This window comes from Syngnathoides biaculeatus, chromosome 14, assembly GCF_019802595.1.
Source record: "Syngnathoides biaculeatus isolate LvHL_M chromosome 14, ASM1980259v1, whole genome shotgun sequence".
In the NCBI taxonomy this organism is placed as follows: domain Eukaryota; kingdom Metazoa; phylum Chordata; class Actinopteri; order Syngnathiformes; family Syngnathidae; genus Syngnathoides; species Syngnathoides biaculeatus.
Genome location: NC_084653.1, coordinates 22,700,563 through 22,718,426, shown reverse-complemented (window position 1 = coordinate 22,718,426; position 17,864 = coordinate 22,700,563). Strand labels below are relative to the sequence as shown.

General features: G+C 47.6%; 2 protein-coding genes across 2 annotated transcripts; both read left to right on the top strand.

Annotated features, from left to right (window-relative positions):
* Positions 1-609: 609 nt before the first annotated feature.
* On the top strand, positions 610-4,170 carry si:ch211-199f5.1 (protocadherin-8). The gene is made up of 3 exons (XM_061841663.1): positions 610-3,045; positions 3,371-3,569; positions 3,639-4,170. Exons 1-3 carry the CDS (start codon positions 610-612, stop codon positions 3,950-3,952), a joined length of 2,949 nt encoding a protein of 982 aa, XP_061697647.1. The 3' UTR covers positions 3,953-4,170.
* Positions 4,171-8,487: 4,317 nt separating this feature from the next.
* cnmd (chondromodulin) lies at positions 8,488-13,138 on the top strand. The gene is made up of 5 exons (XM_061841849.1): positions 8,488-8,748; positions 8,856-8,969; positions 9,071-9,224; positions 11,915-12,090; positions 12,764-13,138. Exons 1-5 carry the CDS (start codon positions 8,572-8,574, stop codon positions 13,007-13,009), a joined length of 867 nt encoding a protein of 288 aa, XP_061697833.1. The 5' UTR covers positions 8,488-8,571; the 3' UTR covers positions 13,010-13,138.
* Positions 13,139-17,864: the final 4,726 nt, after the last annotated feature.

The window sequence follows — 17,864 nt, the reverse complement described above, 5'->3', positions numbered from 1 at the left end:
TAAAGGCTCTTTTCTTTGCAATCTGCAGATAAAGTTTAGTATAAGTAGGAATTTCTTTAATATATATTTAAAAAAAAAAAAATTTCCATAGCATCAGTCGTTAATACACACGCGCGCGCACAAACTGTGGTGCTGAAGACAATGAATGCACATCAAAAGAGAGAAGAAATGCATTTTTTTCCTCCAGTAAATAAAGGCTGCAACATGCCGATTAACGGCGCTGGAAACTATCACATTTGTGCTCGTCTTCAAAATTGCCTCCGTGTGCGCCCCAACAACAGGCTCGCTCGCGCGCGCGCGTGTGTGCGTCGCCCGCGTGTGCATTGCCCGCATATAAATATATAATTCTAAAGACGCGGATTGGCCACGCTTGGTCTTATTAGCGCGCCGAGTGCTCCCAACCCCGCCAGTACGGAATCCCGAGGTGTCGGAGGCGCGTCGCCACGCGTGTCCGCGACCGGCTGCCGCGTGTGCGTAAAGGCGCAAAGTTACTTTCCTCCCCGTCGCAGCCCGGCTCGCGGCTCCCGGCATCCCAGATCTCAGTCTCAGTGCGCGGCCGGTTGGCTCCAGACGTGAACCGCTTTGTCGCTGTCTCTCGCCGCCGCCTGGATGGATACTATCAAGATGCTGTTGATGACTTATTACCGCTGGTGGATATTTGTGCTCTCCTTTCATCCGTTTCTCTGCGTCTCTCTGGGCCGGACCGAGGGGAATACGATCCGCTACCACTGCAACGAGGAGGAGGCGGCGGGCACGGTGATCGGAAACCTGGCCAAGGACATGTCCTTGAGCCTGCCCCATTCCTCCAGGACCAATTTTAGGATGATGAGGCAGTTTAATGACTCGTTTATCCGGGTGAGGGAGAGCGACGGGCAGCTGAGCGTCGGCGAGCGGATGGACCGCGAGAGGATGTGCCGACACACTCCGCAGTGCCTCGTCACTTTTGATGTGGTGAATTTCTCCAAAGAGCGCTACAGATTGATCCACGTCGAGGTGGAAGTCAAAGACATCAACGACAACTCCCCGGCGTTCCCCAGCGCCGAGTCAGTGGTGGAGATCTCTGAGAATGCAGCCGTGGGGTCTCATATTCCTCTGGACCCGGCCGTGGACGCCGACGTGGGGTCTAACTACATCCAAAGCTATCAGATTTCTGTCAACAGTCACTTCACAATCGACGTGCTCCAGAGGGCTGATGGGGTTAAATATGCGGAATTAGTACTAATGAAGGAGCTCGACAGGGAGACCCAAGCGTCTTTTTCCTTGGATCTGACGGCCACAGATGGCGGGAACCCGCCCAGGTCCGGCTCCACCAAGATAACTGTCCGAGTGACGGACTTTAACGACAACAGTCCGGTTTTCGACCAGAATAGTTTCTCGGTGAGCTTGCCGGAGGATGCGCCGGTCGGCAGCGTGATCCTCGACCTGAACGCCGTGGACGCCGACGAGGGCCCCAACGGCGAGGTGGTCTACGGTTTCGGAAAGCAGGTTTCTCACGAGATCCGGGATCTTTTCCACGTGGATAACAAATCAGGCCGCTTGACGCTCAGGAGCCCGGTGGACTTTGAGGACAAGCGTACGTACGAGCTGGACGTGCAAGCCAGCGACCTGGGCCCCAACCCGACCCCCTCAACGTGCAAAATCGTCATTCATGTCAGTGACGTCAACGACAACTCGCCGGGGATCAGCATCACCCCCATGACCTCCATCACCACGGGCACGGCGCACATCAGCGAGGCAGCGGAAAAGGACAGCCTGGTGGCTCTGGTCACGACCTCGGACCGGGACTCCGGGGTTAACAGCCAGGTCCACTGCACCCTGTACGGCCACGACCACTTTAAACTACGGCAAGCCTACGAGGACAGCTACATGATTGTGACGGCGGCCCCCCTAGACCGCGAGAAGATCAGCGAGTACAACCTGACGGTCATGGCCGAGGACTTTGGGTCACCCCCTCTCAGAAAGATCACCCAGTACACCATCCGGATCAGCGACGAGAACGATAACGCCCCACACTTCACCAAGCCTGTGTACGAGGTGTCCGTGGCGGAGAACAACGCCCCCGGAGCCTACCTCGCCACCGTGGAGGCCACAGACGCCGATTTGGCCCACAACGGCAAAATCACCTACAGGCTCGTGGATAGTCTGATCATGGGCTCCCCCGTGAACACTTTTGTCTCGCTCAATTCAGTGTCAGGGTCCATCTACGCTCTACGCAGTTTCAACTACGAGGTCATGAGACAGCTCGACGTGCACGTTCAAGCCAGCGACGGCGGCTCCCCGCAGCTGCAGAGCACGGCCGTCATCCGCTTGAAAATCGTCGATCAGAACGACAACGAGCCTTCTATCATCGAGCCTCCTCTTTACAAAGGTTCCGCGGACGTCTTCCTGCCTAAAGACGCCCCCGCGGGTTACGTGGTCACCCACATCAAGGCCACAGACGCAGACGAGGGTCTGAACGCGCAGTTGTCCTACAAGATAACGGAAGGGGGGCTCCTGGGCTTCTCTGTGGACAAAGACACCGGGAAGGTGCACGTGAGCCGACAGCTGACGTACGACCTCACTGACAATGTCAAAGTGGTGGTGTCGGTCAGCGACAACGGATCCCCTTCGCTGACCTCCACGGCCATCATCCACTTCAATTTCATCGAGGGCACCGTCCCCAGCCTGCCCTCCTCCACCCAGGACGGCGGCGATTATCTTTTTGAGTGGGACACGTCCGTCGCCGTCATCATCGTCCTGGCGGGGAGTTGCTCCCTCCTCCTGCTGGCCATCATCCTCATCACGACCATTTGCAGCCGCCGCAGGAAGGAGACGAGGGAGGGCTACGACGAGCGGGAGGAGGCGCCGAAAAAGGCCGAGGGCGCCGAGAGCGCTCGCGCGGACGCGTTGATCGGAGGCCACGCGGGCAAAGCCTTTGAGCCGCGCCCCTTTCCCGAGCAGCCGCCCGCGGCTGCCGGCAACGCGGCGGAGATGACGTGCGAGGACGGGCACCCGACGGCGGGCGTCTACGAGCCGAACAGCGGGGTCATGGAGGGCAAATTAAAGGTGAGTCAGTCACGGGGTAAGCGAGTCAGATTGGCCCAAGCGGTGCTTTTCCGTCCACGGTGTGATCCGTCTTTCGGGGTCAGCTGGGACGGGCTGAACGCTCCCCAAGGTGTAATCAAAATAGATGGATGGATCATTGGATATCGTCACTAATGGCGTCGTGGTTCATTAGGCGCACTAATTGATTGTGATTGGCCGGCAGGCAGTCCAGGGCGCACCTCATCTGAGTTCAACGCCGACTCACCGGCATCTTTCAGTTTCTATCACGGTCAAAGTGTTTCCTCCCATTTATCTCAGCTCATTTCTTCTCTCGTGTGACTTTCAGGGCTACTCGACCCTACCGGGCTACGGGAAGGAAGCAGTCCGGCCGATAACAATATGGAAGGGTAACTCGTTCACAACAATCTCGGCCAGGGATCCTCACATCAGCGGCAAGGACAGCGGCAAAGGCGACAGCGACTTTAACGACAGCGACTCCGACATAAGCGGGGACGTGCACAAGAAGGACTCGCCCCCCACAAACGGTGAGCGTCACAGCCACGCGGCAATTGTCTCGTCTCAAGGTCAAAGAATGAACGCGCCTGTTCCCGCAGCTCTGTGGGCCTGCACCAGCGAGTGCAAAGTGCTGGGGCACTCGGACAGATGCTGGAGTCCGTCGGCCAGCAGGCCCAACACCAGCGTGGCCTCCGGGTCCAACCTCTCCACCTTCTCCAAGACGGCGTCGCTCCCTCGGGACGCCAGGAGGGAACACTACTATCCTTCGCACGTGCCCAAGGGCAACGGCCTGCAAAGCGTCTACGAAAAGGTCCAACACCAGGAGTTCGATTACATCCTCGTCGGGCCGCCCACGCCGGCCAGAATACAGGAAACAGACGAGATCTCCATCCCAGAGTATACAAACTCTTAAAAACGTTTCATTGTACAGTACTTCTTAACTGAATCGACCGTCTTGTGAGTGGTTCTACGTCATTCGTCTGTTGGCCTATCCTACGTGTGAGATCATGTGTAATATGCAAGATTTTGTACATTAATAATATATTTTTCATAAGGCTTCAGTGTAAATGATGATGACTTTTATTAAGACTTTTCAAGAGCATGTGTTATTTAAAAAGGGACACGGGGGCATCAATGGGCTCTTCTGCTGTGAAAAACAATCAATATGAACAATGTTAGTGTTTTTTTTTTTTTCTCGGTCACGTTGTTGCACAAATAAACTGTGAAAAAGAATCTTGTCTTACTGTTCAATAATTTTTTTCTTCTGGGATATCATCTCATTGATGACGGAGTCTAATAAAGATTTCAGAAAAAGAAGCACAAGCCGATCATTGAACTTGCGCAAAAATATTCTGCAAATATGGCTGCAGTAAAAAAAAAAACTAAGAAAAAAATTAGCTCCTCACTGGTTGAAAAAAAAAAAAAAGATGACATTCTCTCTTTTAGTCATAACTCGTCAACTGGCAAGGTCCTGAAAAGAAATGCCAAATTGGTCATGAATTGAAGGTAAAAAAAAAAAAAAAAAGCGATTACACTTTGTAATTTTTGATTCAATTCGGGGGTGGCACGGTAAAGCATTGGCCTCACAGTTCTGAGGTCCAGGGTTCAATCCTGTCCCCCGCCTGTGTGGAGTTTGCATGTTCTCCCCGTGCCTGCGTGGTTTTTTTTCCGGGCACTCCAGTTTCCTACCACATCCCAGAAACATGCATTAATTGGACACTAGATTGCCCCTATGTGTGATTGTGAGTGTGAGTCTGACTGTTGCCTGTCTCCATGTGCCCTGCAATTGGCTGGCAACCAGTTCAGGGTGTACCCCGCCTCCTGTCATTGGAAAGAAGTGATAATTATTAGTTAATACTCAGAATTAAACCCTATAGAGCATGTCTTTTAATGGCTGTATGAATTGAAATAGGCTGCTGTGAAAAGACTGTAAAAAAATGACCCCCCCCCCCCAAAAAAAAAAAAATCATCCATTTTCTGATTATCTTATCCTCACAAGGTTCACGGGAGTACTGGAGCCAATCCCAGCTGGAGGATTCCCACAGTGGGAATAGGCAAAAACTAAAAATAACCGCATTTGCTTTCACAAATTGCTGACATGCTCTTCTTAAAATGTACATAATTTACTTAAAAATACGGTATTTTGCCAAATATATCAAAAAGATTGAGACCGACAAAGTATCATCATCTTTCTATTCAACATGCACATTGTTTTATTTTAAATAATAACAAAAAATCTCATCTGCTGAGTTATGACAAAACGCTATCATGTTTAATTTCTGTAATAACTCATTCATAGAATTCATTCTTTCTTTCTCTTCCATCTGGCCGTTTCCCAATCATTCCGGTTCATTACTTTTCGCGCGCAACCTTAGAAAATGACGGCGCGGAGCGGCTAAATAACCTCATCTGCATCCAAAATGTGGCCTTGCGCTAAACAGATAACATGCGCCTTCGACGGCGTCGTCCTCACTCCGTGTGGTGCCTTCAATTTGCATGCAAATACCGCGTTGTTGATCAAATGCGCTTCACAATTGCATACTTTTCTTCCCCCCCCCCCTCCAAAGGTCAAATAACTCCATCACCTTTCTGATTGCCTTCCAGCATACCAATTATCCAGAAAATGAGGTTCAATCTGTTTCCAAGCAACAGCAGCGCTGCATATTTGACTCTCTTACCCTGTTTGTTTTTTCTCTACACCCCCACCCACCACCCTACACCCCATTGGGTTTTTTTTTTCTTTTTTCTATTTGAAGATCATTTGAGATCACGTGACTCGCCCCGACCGCCCGGCCGGCTTTCCCTTCGTGAACTAAGCCCCGCGCTCGCGTTTGATTGCTACGACGCGGCGCCGTGGATCGCGGAGCTCATTACGCTATTAAACTATTAAAGGCAGCGTTAATCACACTGGAGCACACAAACTAAAACGGGCTTTCCATCGCCACGGTGTTGATATTTATCACTCAATTCAAACCGTTCTCCCCAACAAACGTACGAAAAGCGGCTTTAGTTTGGCACCGCCGCACGACAGCCCCTCAGGTAACATCAAGAGGGAAGGGAAAGAATTCCTCCGCACGTCATTCACGCTGACCCGCCAAAAGGAACCTTGGGGCACAGTGGGAGTCTCCAAAGAGAAGCAGAAGAGTTGGTCAGGGAGAACGGATCCCGGGGCGGCAATGGAAGAACACCGAAAAACCCGACAAAGCGGTCGCTTTGAGCCCCTCGCGCGTCAGGTAAGACGAGCCGGAGCCTCGGCCAGGCGTCGGGCAGTGACCGATGCGTCTTCCTCGGTTCTTTTGATTTGCGCAAAGGTCAAACGTCCCGCGGTGTGCGGCGGGCTGCTGCGATACGGCGCCGCGGCACTCTCCGTCGGCGCCGTGTTGATGCTCTGCGCCTCGGTGGCCGCTCTCCTCCTCAGGAAGGAAAACCAGAGGAACGTAAGTGTGATTTCTATCATGACAAAGTTGAAGTAAGACCCCAGACTGGAAAAATGGAGGACGATGCTTTGCAAACAACGGAGCCTGTGATTGTACTTTCAAGCGCTGATTCTTTTACGATTCGGTCTCTCTACAACTAAAGTCCAGCATCTTTCTCAGCGACGTATCGTGATTGCCATGATTAACGTGTGTACTCTCTTTTATGACAATTTTGTTTGGTGTTATGGGAGATTTTTCTGATGTATAACATCCGCCCTGTCCCAGTAAAGGTTCGGAAACCCTTAAAAACATGCTTCCATAAGAAAACGTTCAACCATATGATAGTCCTTCTTCTTCTTCTTTCGGCTTGTCCCGTTAGGGGTCGCCACAGCACGCCATCTGAGATGAAGGCATATTTGTTTGGCACAGTTTGACGCCGGATGCCTTTCCTGACGCAACCCATCTGCTTTTAGCCGGAGAGAGAAGCTTACAGCACCTGGTATTTCCATGTGGTCTCCCATCCAAGTACTAACCAGGGTCAAACCCGCTTAGCTTCTAAGATCTGATGAGATCAGGCGTTCTCAGGGTAGCCATATGAGAGTCCATTTTCTATAAAATGTCTTTGCATTGACTCGATAGTGTACTTGTGCCTGCTTATTTTTTTTCTAAATCATTATTTCAGAAAGGGAAGCAAAGTTCCGAGGTCGTAGGATAGCATTTTAAAACGGACCATCATAAAGGTAGCTTGCAAGTCCGACAGTTCTCGGTTGGATGGTCTCCCAAAAACACGCACGTTAGGGTCTCTGAAGACAATTAACGATCTCGAATAGCAGAAAAAACAGAATCCTGCGATGAGAATTTTCCATGTGAAATGGCGTTGGCGCGACGCGCAAACATGTCGGACTTGTTTGGAGCCACTTCGACTCTGCCAAATAAAAAAAGAAATAAAGTTGAAGTGGTCGAACAGTGTGAAGAAAAAAGCAAGTAGAAGGGATACTTGATGTGAATCTTTTGTTCGGGGGTAAATCCTTGACTCTTCGTGGGTGCTGCCAACCCACTCTAAACCACTACAATGACTCAAATCTTAAGGTATGTTTATATGAGGAGCCAGGGTTGGAGAATTTCATTTTTTAAAAAATATTTCCTTGGACAGATCTGATCAAAACATGCCCAAAAACTCGAAAATTCTTCCAAGCACACACATCCTGTAATGTGTGGATGCTGGAGGTCGCTCATTGGTATTGGTTGAAAAAAAAAAAAAAAAAAATTAGCCCCTGACGCTAGTATCGAAGATTGACACAGAATTTGATGGGCATTTCTATGAAAACTGGATGGAAGTCAGACATTTTGATTGAAAGCAGCCATTCTGGCACAGTCCCAGAACCCTTTGGCAAACTCCGACTTCATACAAATGAATATCGTCCCCACAAACTGCAACATATCAGAATATGTCGAATTGAAGTGACTTAAAACGCCATGTTCCTGAACCACATGAGAAAAAGAGGGGAAAAAACTCCCCAGAGCAAAACCAAAACTGAGATTTCAGACATTCATTCGTTCATTCAGACGCGCTAAAGATGGCCGTTCCGTACTGATGTCGTATTCTTGCAATGCAACTCAGCCGGACGCAGCAGCGTTGTACTGTAGTGCTGTAAACAAAGACGCGACAACAGCCTTGTAATCATCGACTGACGCTTCGGCTGTGAAGCGCGTGTCCCACTCCAGCGACAAAAGACGGAATAGAATTTTTATCATTGCAACGTCGCGTTATGAGGAAAAATATAATGAGGCCGGCCTGTCAATCACCTTAATGCAAATGTGAAATGTGTGTTTATGAAAGAACATCAAATGCTTCCGAGCCCACCGCATATTTTCGTATCGACTCGCTTCTTAATGAGCTCACCTGTAAGGCAAAAGATCAGCGTGCAACCGCCCCCCCCACCACCACCACCACCACCCAGCCGCGCCCCCCCCCCCTACAGCGGCCCTCGCTCGCTTCCTGCTGAGCACAAAGCAAACAGGACTTCTTGAATGGAAGCCAACGCGATGAAAGCAAAAGCGGCGGCGCGCTTGTTTTTCTGCCCCCGTTGCACTTTTACCGCTTCCCACTCGACTAATGAGTCGTTTAACGTCCTGCGTGGAACGCTCGCAGGTGTACAGCGCTCATTACAGCATGAACATCAACGGGGAGGTGACGGAGGGCTTTGTGGAAATCGATTCCGACGACGACGTGGAGAGGTTCAAAACGGGCAGCGGCGACGAGGAGGCCGTGGAGATCCGGGACTTTCAAAGCGTGAGTGACTTTCGTCCCGTTGCGAACGGGGTCAAGCCCACGGTGGAGTCTGAGCGCTCTCGCGGAGCCGTGAGTGTAAACATAGCATCTGTGTGATTTTTGCGCAGGGAATAACCGCAATCCGATTCTTCGGGGGAGAGAAGTGTTATATAAAATCCCAAATCAAAGGCAACCTTCCTCCTCTGGGAGCTGACAACAAAGACTCACTGATGTCTGACCCGGTACAGTATATGCACAGTCCCGCGCCCCCAGCGAATGTCACAGTTTCCAGTTTTCAGTCCTGCCGGCTTTTCCCAAAGAGCGCCTCTGCTTCTCCTGGCAGACTGACGACGGCATGCCGGTGAAGTTCGACGATGAGTTCCTCGTTTGGGTTTCTTCAGAGCAGCCGCTGAAGGACGTCGCTTTCTTGAGCCCCAAGATTCTGGCTCTGTGCGGGGAGCTACCTATTTACTGGCTCCAACCGCTCATTCCCAAAGGTTTGCTTTCATTAAGTGACACACAAAACTACAAAGTCTGGGGGAAAAAAAAAAAAAAAACCTGACCTCATATGGCACACTTTGGTCTATTTCAAAAGTCTTTCATAGCTTTTCCCAACGGAAGTCTGCATTGGGGGAAGTGCCCCACTGGATCGTTATTTTATTTGGAATTGAAGAAGCGAGACCACCTTCCAATCTGGAGAGAGATTCGGTGGCTAGCGCGAGAAACTAACTTAGAAGCCAAGACGCCAGTTACTAGAAATCCAAATTAAAGTCATAGCTTCATGGTGGTCAATAACCACTTTGTAAAGACAGCTAAGAAAAATGGAAAGTAACAACCTACCCAAATAAACGCAAGAACAGACCTCGCTAACGCTACCCAAAAGTACATGGACGCTGCTTCCAATGTAATTTCACGGTAACTTCTGGCGGATGTCCCCCCCCCTCCCCCTCCCCGACTGTACAGCTCGTCCAAATAATCATCGCCTTCACCGACATCCAGAGAAAAAGCCAAACATGCAACATTAATCCCGCGTGGGAAGAGGTTGACGGAGGTCCATCGATTCCTCGCTACGCGCTGACCTCACTCGTTGCCGCGTCTTTGAACTTCAGGCAACACATGAAGAACTATTTTCCAAAATGCGAGAAAATCCATTTGATTTTCCTAAGAAAAATAATTGGCAGTTATTAACCTAGAACTGGAAGGTTTACAAACATCAATGCAATCCTAATAAAATAATGAACTGGCTGAGACTGAACATGTTATGAGAACAATGAATGGCATAATGGATGGCATACTTACTTGTACTTCAAGGTAACTGTAATTAAATCTGTCGTTTAATTTTTTTTAAGTGAATCTTGAAACTGTTGTTTTAGTTGCTATCTGCACTTTCTGCTGCTGGTTCTGCTTTCCTGCCACAAAACTGCCAGCCCAATACGTAAATGGCAGGATCAATTTTGTATTGTCCACTGTGAGAGAGATCGTGTTAAAAGAAAAATCCAGAAATCACAATGCATGATTTTTTTAATGATTTATTTGTATGATACAGCTGCAAATGAGTATTTGAACACCTGAGAAAAACAATGTTAATATTCGGTACAGTAGCCTTTGTTTGCAATTACAGAGGTTAAACATTTCCCTGTAGTTGTTCACCAGGTTTGCACACACGGCAGGAGGGATTATGGCCCACTCCTCCACACAGATCTTCTCTGTTTCCGGGCTGTCGCTGAGAAACACGGAGTTTCAGCTCCATCCCAAAATTTTCTCTTGGGTTTAGGTCTGGAGACTGGCTAGGCCACGCCAGAACCTTGATATGCTCCTTATGGAGCCACTCCTTGGTTTTCCTGGCTGTGTGCTTCGGGTCATTGTCATGTTGAAAGACCCAGCCACGACCCATCTGCAATGCTCTGACTGAGGGAAAGAGGTTGTTCCCCTAAATCTCACAATAAATGGCCGCCATCATCCTCTCCTTAATACAGTGCAGTCGTCCTGTCCCACGTGCAGAAAAACAGCCCCAATGCATCATGCTACCACCCCCATGCTTCACAGTAGGGATGGTGTTCTTGGGATGGAACTCAACATTTGTCTTCCTCCAAACACAGTTAGTGGAATTATGACCAAAAAGTTCCATTTTGGTCTCATCTGACCACAAAACCTTCTCCCATGACTCCTCTGTATCGTCCAAATGGTCATTGGCAAACTTGAGATGGGCCTTGACGTGTTGGTTTAAGCAGGAGAACCTTCCACGCCATGCGTGATCTCAAACCATGACATCTTAGTGTATTACGAAGAGTCCCCTTGGAAACGGTGGTCCCAGCTCTTTTCAGGTCACTGACCAAGTCCTGTCGTGTAGCCCTGGGCTGATTCCTCACCTTTCTAAGGATCATTGGGACCCCACAAAGTGATATCTCGCATGGGGCTCCACTCCGATAGAGATTGACAGTTATGTTTAGCTTCTTCCATTTTCTAATGATTGCTTGAAAATTTCAGACCCCTCCCTGATTTCTAAGCGGGAGAACCTGCAACATAGCAGGGTGTTCAAATACTTATTTTCTTCACTGTATATCAGAATACAATACATCACAATGTTATCACTTTGGACAGTCGCGATACACCAACGTCAAATATTGACATCGACACTATCCGTAGCGCGCTAAATTATGTGCATTCATATTCTCAATGACTGACGTGACTTTTTACCATGATACAAATCTCACTAATTGACTCAATCGCAGCAAATGCCACCCAGCGCTAATAATATGCACATTTCTGTGGGTCTACATTACTTCTTGTGCTGAAACGAAATCAACTGAATAACAAACGATTGTTGTGTTTGTACTGCGGGATTGCTGGTGGTTCGAAGCCCCACATACGCGGTTTGACGCCTCACCATTCCGAAGCTCCCGGTGGTTTACCCGGGTCTCGGTTGTTGTACTTGACTTGTGCCAGTCAGAAAAATGAGTTAAACACATGTCAAATGAATTACAAACAAAGGCTGATGTATTGTATGGAGGAAAAAATAAGAATACTTAATGAAATATGCAAGGACGCTTCATATCACTGCTGCTAATTGAATAATTCACCACGTCTGAGGAGGTCGGGCCCCGCGTAGGATTGCACTCGGGAGGACACGGCGGGCGTCTCGCAAACACTGACCCAATACTCTCGCCTCTTGCGGCCGCCCTGACAGATGGGATGAAAAGGAAGAGGAGGAGGAGGGACTCGCAGCGGGCCAAGCGGCAGTCCCGCGTGGAGGTGCTGGAGGTGACGGGAAAGGAGGACTCCTCCGAGCCGGGGGAAGGCGGAGGAGAGGAAGGGCTTCATTCGGATACGGGATCGGGATTCAACCCCGAGAACCCGTATCATGTGAGTAGAGCGCGTCGCGCTCCAAACCAAAGCTTCAGAGCTGCTGAATTTTACATGAGCCATCGCGAGGCGTTTACCGAGCCCCGCAGCAACATCAGCCTTTAAAACTTTGCTGTTTTGTCAACACTTTCACGCACGACCCCGTTTGCATGCGTCCTCCCTCGTTACAAAGGATGGCGGGAAAGAAATTGTTATCGAAACTCTTGGAGACGGAATGAAAAGATGGGATGGGTGGGTAGGTAGGTGGAAAGAAAATAAACCCCCGAGGATGGGGATCATCAGTGGATAGAAAGATATTAATAACGGAAAGTAGTCCTGACAAGGAAAGGAATGAAGGTCGATGTTTTATAGAGCGGGAATGCATAAAACTGGGACATTCCGTATCTAGTTAGCGGCGATGAGGTGAGGGTGTGGCGTTCGTAGCCGTAAACGCAGGTCACCCGGGCAACAGCTGCTCGACCCAAGTTGTCGAACTTAGAAAAGTCACTCGAAAACTCCCAATGCTTATAAAAATTCATCATGCCTAAGAGAACCCCAGTCACATGTTTGGCCGGATGAGAGTTTTGGACTTTTTTTTCCCCCTTCTTCTTCTTCAGACGATCTAAATTGCAAATGAGCATGAATTTTAAAAAAGATCGCTCATCAAAATTAACACCGCTTGAAAAACTTGCAGCGCGGCGGCGGCACGGGGACGGCGACGGGCGACGGCGACGGAGGCGCTGTGACCTTTGACTCCATGCTGGACCACCAGGGCATCTGCTGCGCCGAATGCCAACGCGGCTACACGCACTGTCAGAGAATATGCGAGCCTCTGCGCGGCCACTGGCCCTGGCCGTACAACTACAGAGGGTGCCAGGTAGCTTGCAGAGTCATTATGCCCTGTCGCTGGTGGGTGGCACGCATCTTGGGCATCGTGTAAGCGCACACGGAATGCACCCAAGACCCTAAAGGTCTCAAAACTTTTTTTTTTTTTTTTTTTTGCTTGTGTGCAGCTCCACTTTCTTTTTCAGTAAGACTGCCAACTTACTCGCAGAGAACTGCTTGCAAGCAGGACATGCAAATGACGGCATGCTAACTGGAAGTATAACTTAGTAGTAGTAGTAGTGCAAAAGCTGAGAAAAGTGCATGAAGGGAAAATAATTTTATAAAAGCGCACGTGTGTCCTGATCATTGACAGTAAATTGCTGTGGGCTCTGCGCGCTGTCAAAATCTGATGATCGTTTCGACTCTAAAAGAGGTGCGACATCACTACTTGTAGCTTTCAGTCTTTCATTAATTGGTTTATTCAATGGTTCATGTTTAAAAATGTTTTTTTGTGCTTTAAGCTAAACAAAACAAAGTAGAAAGAGTTGCAGAATATTGGGGTAAAAAAAAAATCCCTGCTAAACTGAGTTTCGTAATATGTTAAAAATGTGTATAAATTCAATTTTTAGTTTCTACGTAAAGAGCCATGATCTCTAATTTGCACACGAGTTCATTTTCCAGTGCATGGACTTGCGGACTTTTCAACGACAGATTCTGACACGCGCGCCACGCCTAACCAAGTCAGCATTAAAGAGGTGTAACATCCGAAGCTGCCCGGAAATCCTGGAGATAATTTCATTTTTTCAGTCTTTTGAAGGTCATAGAAAGCCGTGAAAAATATAAAGCACATTTTAAATTTCACTGTGCCTTACCCAGCGGATGTTAGTCATGACACTCCTAAAATACCAATTAATCTTTAAAGGAGATCATGCTTCTTTTTCACTTTTTAATTCTGTATGAAATAAATCTAATACAAGTAAATTACACAGATGACTGTGCTTAAAAATTAATACATATTTGGAGTTATATCATTTGAAAAAGGAGGGTGCGACTACCATTTTTTAGATCAGTGGTCTCCAATCTTTTTGCATTATGAGTCATTTTAAGAAAAACAGCACCATTGTATCATTATTTTAATGTTTAAAAACAAATCTCATTTTGCACATTTTTTAGAAGGTTATTTTGAACATCTAATTTTAGTAACCATTTCACCCATTCGTGGGCAGCGTCCCATTTTTGGGACATCATGATTTTCACGCATTATATCCTTCAGTATATCAAAATATTTAAGTGTTTTAATCTGATTCTGGTTCTGGTTTTTGGGATGATCTACTAAGAAAACCCAAGTACCCTCTCGCGGGCAGCGTCCCATTTTTGGGACGAGATTGTAAATTAGTGAAGTTATCATATAACTTAACCATAAATGGAAAAAAAAAAGTGTTATTTAAAGTGTTCTTTATTGTGGCCTGTTAGGAGAGTTTTATTTCAATAAGGCAAAAAATTGCCACCCTGCCCATGAATGGGTTTATGCCTTAGTGCGGTGGTTCAGTACTAGAGGTTTGGGGCAAATAATTTTGGCAACTAATGAATGTAAAACAAGTAAAGATGTCAAAGGATTATCAGAAAATAATTGAATTTACAAAGCATCCAATCAAATTATTGCACTCATTCTGATATCAGAGTATCCGCTGACATAAAGCGTCAAATTCAAGACTTTTTATGACCAGTCCGTAGGTTATTTTTCAAAAGTATTAAACATTTTTAAAAGCGGCACATATAAAAAAATGTGCCGGTTCTTTACTCTTAATGTAAATTTAGCGGTGCAGTCTGCTACCTGTGATCAGATAATAACGACTCGATGCCTGCGCCAGGTGGTTCATTTGCCCCGGGTTATTTTTGCGCGGCCTATTTCAAGGAACTGTAAACAACAGCACGGCGATTCAATGTTTAGGATGTGTGACACTGAAACGTAAAAAAAAAAAAAAAAAAAAAAAGAAAAGAACGAGGACTTTGCGGCATAATGAAGGCTTCATTTTGAATAACCGCATTCAAGACCTAGACCGGTGTTGGCTGCGGCACGCCGTGACGTCCTTGAATTTTATAGCTTAGCGCTAGCATCTCCTAGCATTCATGTGCGATTTCTAATCTCTATATTCATGGAAGCGGTAGTTCTTTTCTGTACGCTCGAATCAACACGCACTCCACAATTAGCCATTGTCTGTCTTAACGTAGAGCCTGAATGTACTTTGCAGGGATCCGCTTAGCACCGTGTCTTTTTGTCGGCGCGGCATCTTCAATAAATCGTCATTTGAGTATTGGCTGGCCTTAATGTGTTTTTGTGTGTCACATGTTGTTTCCATGGTTCCACTCCACGGCCCCTCCGATAAAAAACTAAAGTGACAGCGAGGTCTGCCGCGTCTCGCATTCACAGCTCCCGACGTGTTTGAAGGCAACGCAATTTGTGCACGCTGACATCTGTATTGATGTGAACTAATGTGAGATGAGTGTCGTGGCGATGATGGAAAATATTTCTATAAAAGTGACATTTTGATTAAACCTTTTTCTCTTCTTCACTCCGCCGAAGAGCGAAGAGGGTGTGGATGCGGAGCGGCCGATTAATGTGATCGCGGGTTTTTATTGCGCCGCCGCTATTGAAGCTTCTAGGCTATTCTGAATAGATGCGACAAAGAAGAAGAAGAAGAAGAAAAAAATCAAACGAAATCTGATTACTATCTCTAAAGCCATATGCCACCTCTCTAAATAATTGAGGGAAGCCGTGTTGCGATCAGGATGATTTCACACAGTGTGATCCAGACACATCAAACTACAACAGATGTGAAATTGCATCATATCTGCCAAAACGTAGAGGCGCATTGAAACTCAGCAGTGTGGAGGAAATGACACAAAGAGATGCTTGTCTCTTCTGCGGGAGATTTGTGCAGGGTTTTTTTTTTTTTTTTTTTTTTTTTTTTCCACGGGGGTAGAGGTGCTTATCACATCTGCGCCGCCGATAAGACGTCCTCTGTGCTTCCGTGGGCTATATAATATTAATCCCTCTCCCACGTCTGCACATGCACTTAAAGGAAGGTGACAAGCGTGACATATCCAGGACCTCCTGACGGCTCGTGCGCCGGATGGCAGCCGCCAAAAGAGCCCCCCACCCCCGAAGTAGCCTCCAGTGATGTAAATTTGCAGGGGGAGTCCAATTTCCATCACGGCACTGTCACTGCCGCGGTCATTAAACTAAATCATCCCGCCGCGTGTCACACCGCTCCCTTCAATCACCGACTTATACGCGGACCGCAGATCGCGGTCGCCCGCGACAACAACGGCGCCTTTTGGACGGTGGCGACGCGAGGGGATCGCAAGGTGTTTGAGAATGCGAAGACGTGCCGTGGCCAAAGCAGGGCAATCGGAACTCGAGGGGGTTGAAGAACAATCCGGCCGTCACAAAAGGAACACTTGCGGTTCCACGCGAGGAGCTAACAGAGCAGTCGACGTCTTGACTCAAGGCTCATTCTTGTCAAACAGCGCAGACAGATGGAATACGACGTGTTGACTGGGGTATCCATACATTCCTTTTTCAATGGTTCCCATTCGAATTAGGGACACGGGTAAGTTGGAGTCTTTCCCAGAGGACTTTGGGCAAGAGGCAAAGTACACCCTGGACTGGTCACCATCTGAGTAAGGTATAGCTGCAGCCCGGAGTCTGCAGTGACAGGACCAGACTTTCAAGACCGCACTTTTAAGACTGCACATTCATGACCGAACATTAAGGACTGTAGATTCAAGATTGCTCTTTCAGGACTCCACTTTCAAGACTGCCATTTGAGGACCACTTTTTCAGGAGCAGACTTTCAGGACCGCAATTTAGGAAGCGTTCTTTCAGGAAAGCAATTTCAGGAACGTACGTTCAGAACTAGGCTTTCAAGACCTCACTTTCAAGAACACCATTTCAAAACCACAACATCCGGTTTGCAGTATCAGCAACACACTTTCAGAACCCTTGTTTTTCCACCAACCAGTGTCATTTCCCGAACCGGGTGGCCATTTTAATAGCCTAACCCCTAACTCTTTGGCAAAACCTATTTGGTAATATTTTAGTGGAATGAACCTTTAAAAAATGGGAAGTTAGTAGCTGTGTATAATTACAACTGGTAAAATCACAGGGTACATTTAGACAAACTAAACTTCACATTCACACCTATGGAAAATTTAGAGTCAGCAACAAAACTAAAAGCAGCTTTTGATTGTTATTCTGATTGACTTCTGATTTAAAATGTACAGAGAGATACACACACACAAAATTATGCCACAAATTGATAATAAGGTGACAAGTATGTGGCAGCTAGCAAGATGATGGCAACCTAGCAGCAAGCATAAGAGGCTAACATAGATGTCCTCATTTTTACACAGTAAAGTTAGCACAAACAAATGGAAAGTTACATGCTAAAGGTTGGAATACATTCAACCATTATTATTATTATCTATCCATCCATCCATCCATCCATCCATTTTCTTTGCCACTTATCCTTACGAGGGTCGCGGGGAGCACTGGAGCCCATCCCAGCTGTCAACGAGGAGGAGGCGGGATACACCCTGAAGTGGTTGCCAGACAATCGCAGGGCACATAGAGACAAACAGTCACACTCACAATCACACCTAGGGACAATTTAGAGTGTCCAATTAATGTCGCATGTTTTGGGGATGTGTGAGGAAACCGGAGAACCCAGAAGAAACCCACGCAGGCACGGGTTGAACATGCAAGCTCCACAAAGGCGGGTCCGGGATTGAACCCAGGTCCTCAGAACTGTGAGGCCAACGCTTTACCAGCTGATCCACCGTGCAGCCTTATTGTTATTATTATTATTCATTTATTTATTCTGTTTGTGCTTGGCCTCATTGGATTAGCGAGTGGGCTGGAGCGGATCCTAGTCGCCATTAGGCGGGAGGCACCGTCCACCCTGCAA

Excerpts from the sequence above, each read along its gene's own strand:
- si:ch211-199f5.1 (XM_061841663.1), top strand. The coding sequence starts at position 610 with ATGGATACTATCAAGATGCTGTTGATGACTTATTACCGCTGGTGGATA. Across the intron at positions 3,046-3,370 it reads TCATGGAGGGCAAATTAAAG|GGCTACTCGACCCTACCGGG; the intron begins GTGAGTCAGTCA and ends TGTGACTTTCAG. Across the intron at positions 3,570-3,638 it reads GGACTCGCCCCCCACAAACG|CTCTGTGGGCCTGCACCAGC; the intron begins GTGAGCGTCACA and ends CTGTTCCCGCAG.
- cnmd (XM_061841849.1), top strand. The coding sequence starts at position 8,572 with ATGAGTCGTTTAACGTCCTGCGTGGAACGCTCGCAGGTGTACAGCGCT. Across the intron at positions 8,970-9,070 it reads ACTCACTGATGTCTGACCCG|ACTGACGACGGCATGCCGGT; the intron begins GTACAGTATATG and ends TTCTCCTGGCAG. Across the intron at positions 9,225-11,914 it reads CCAACCGCTCATTCCCAAAG|ATGGGATGAAAAGGAAGAGG; the intron begins GTTTGCTTTCAT and ends CCGCCCTGACAG.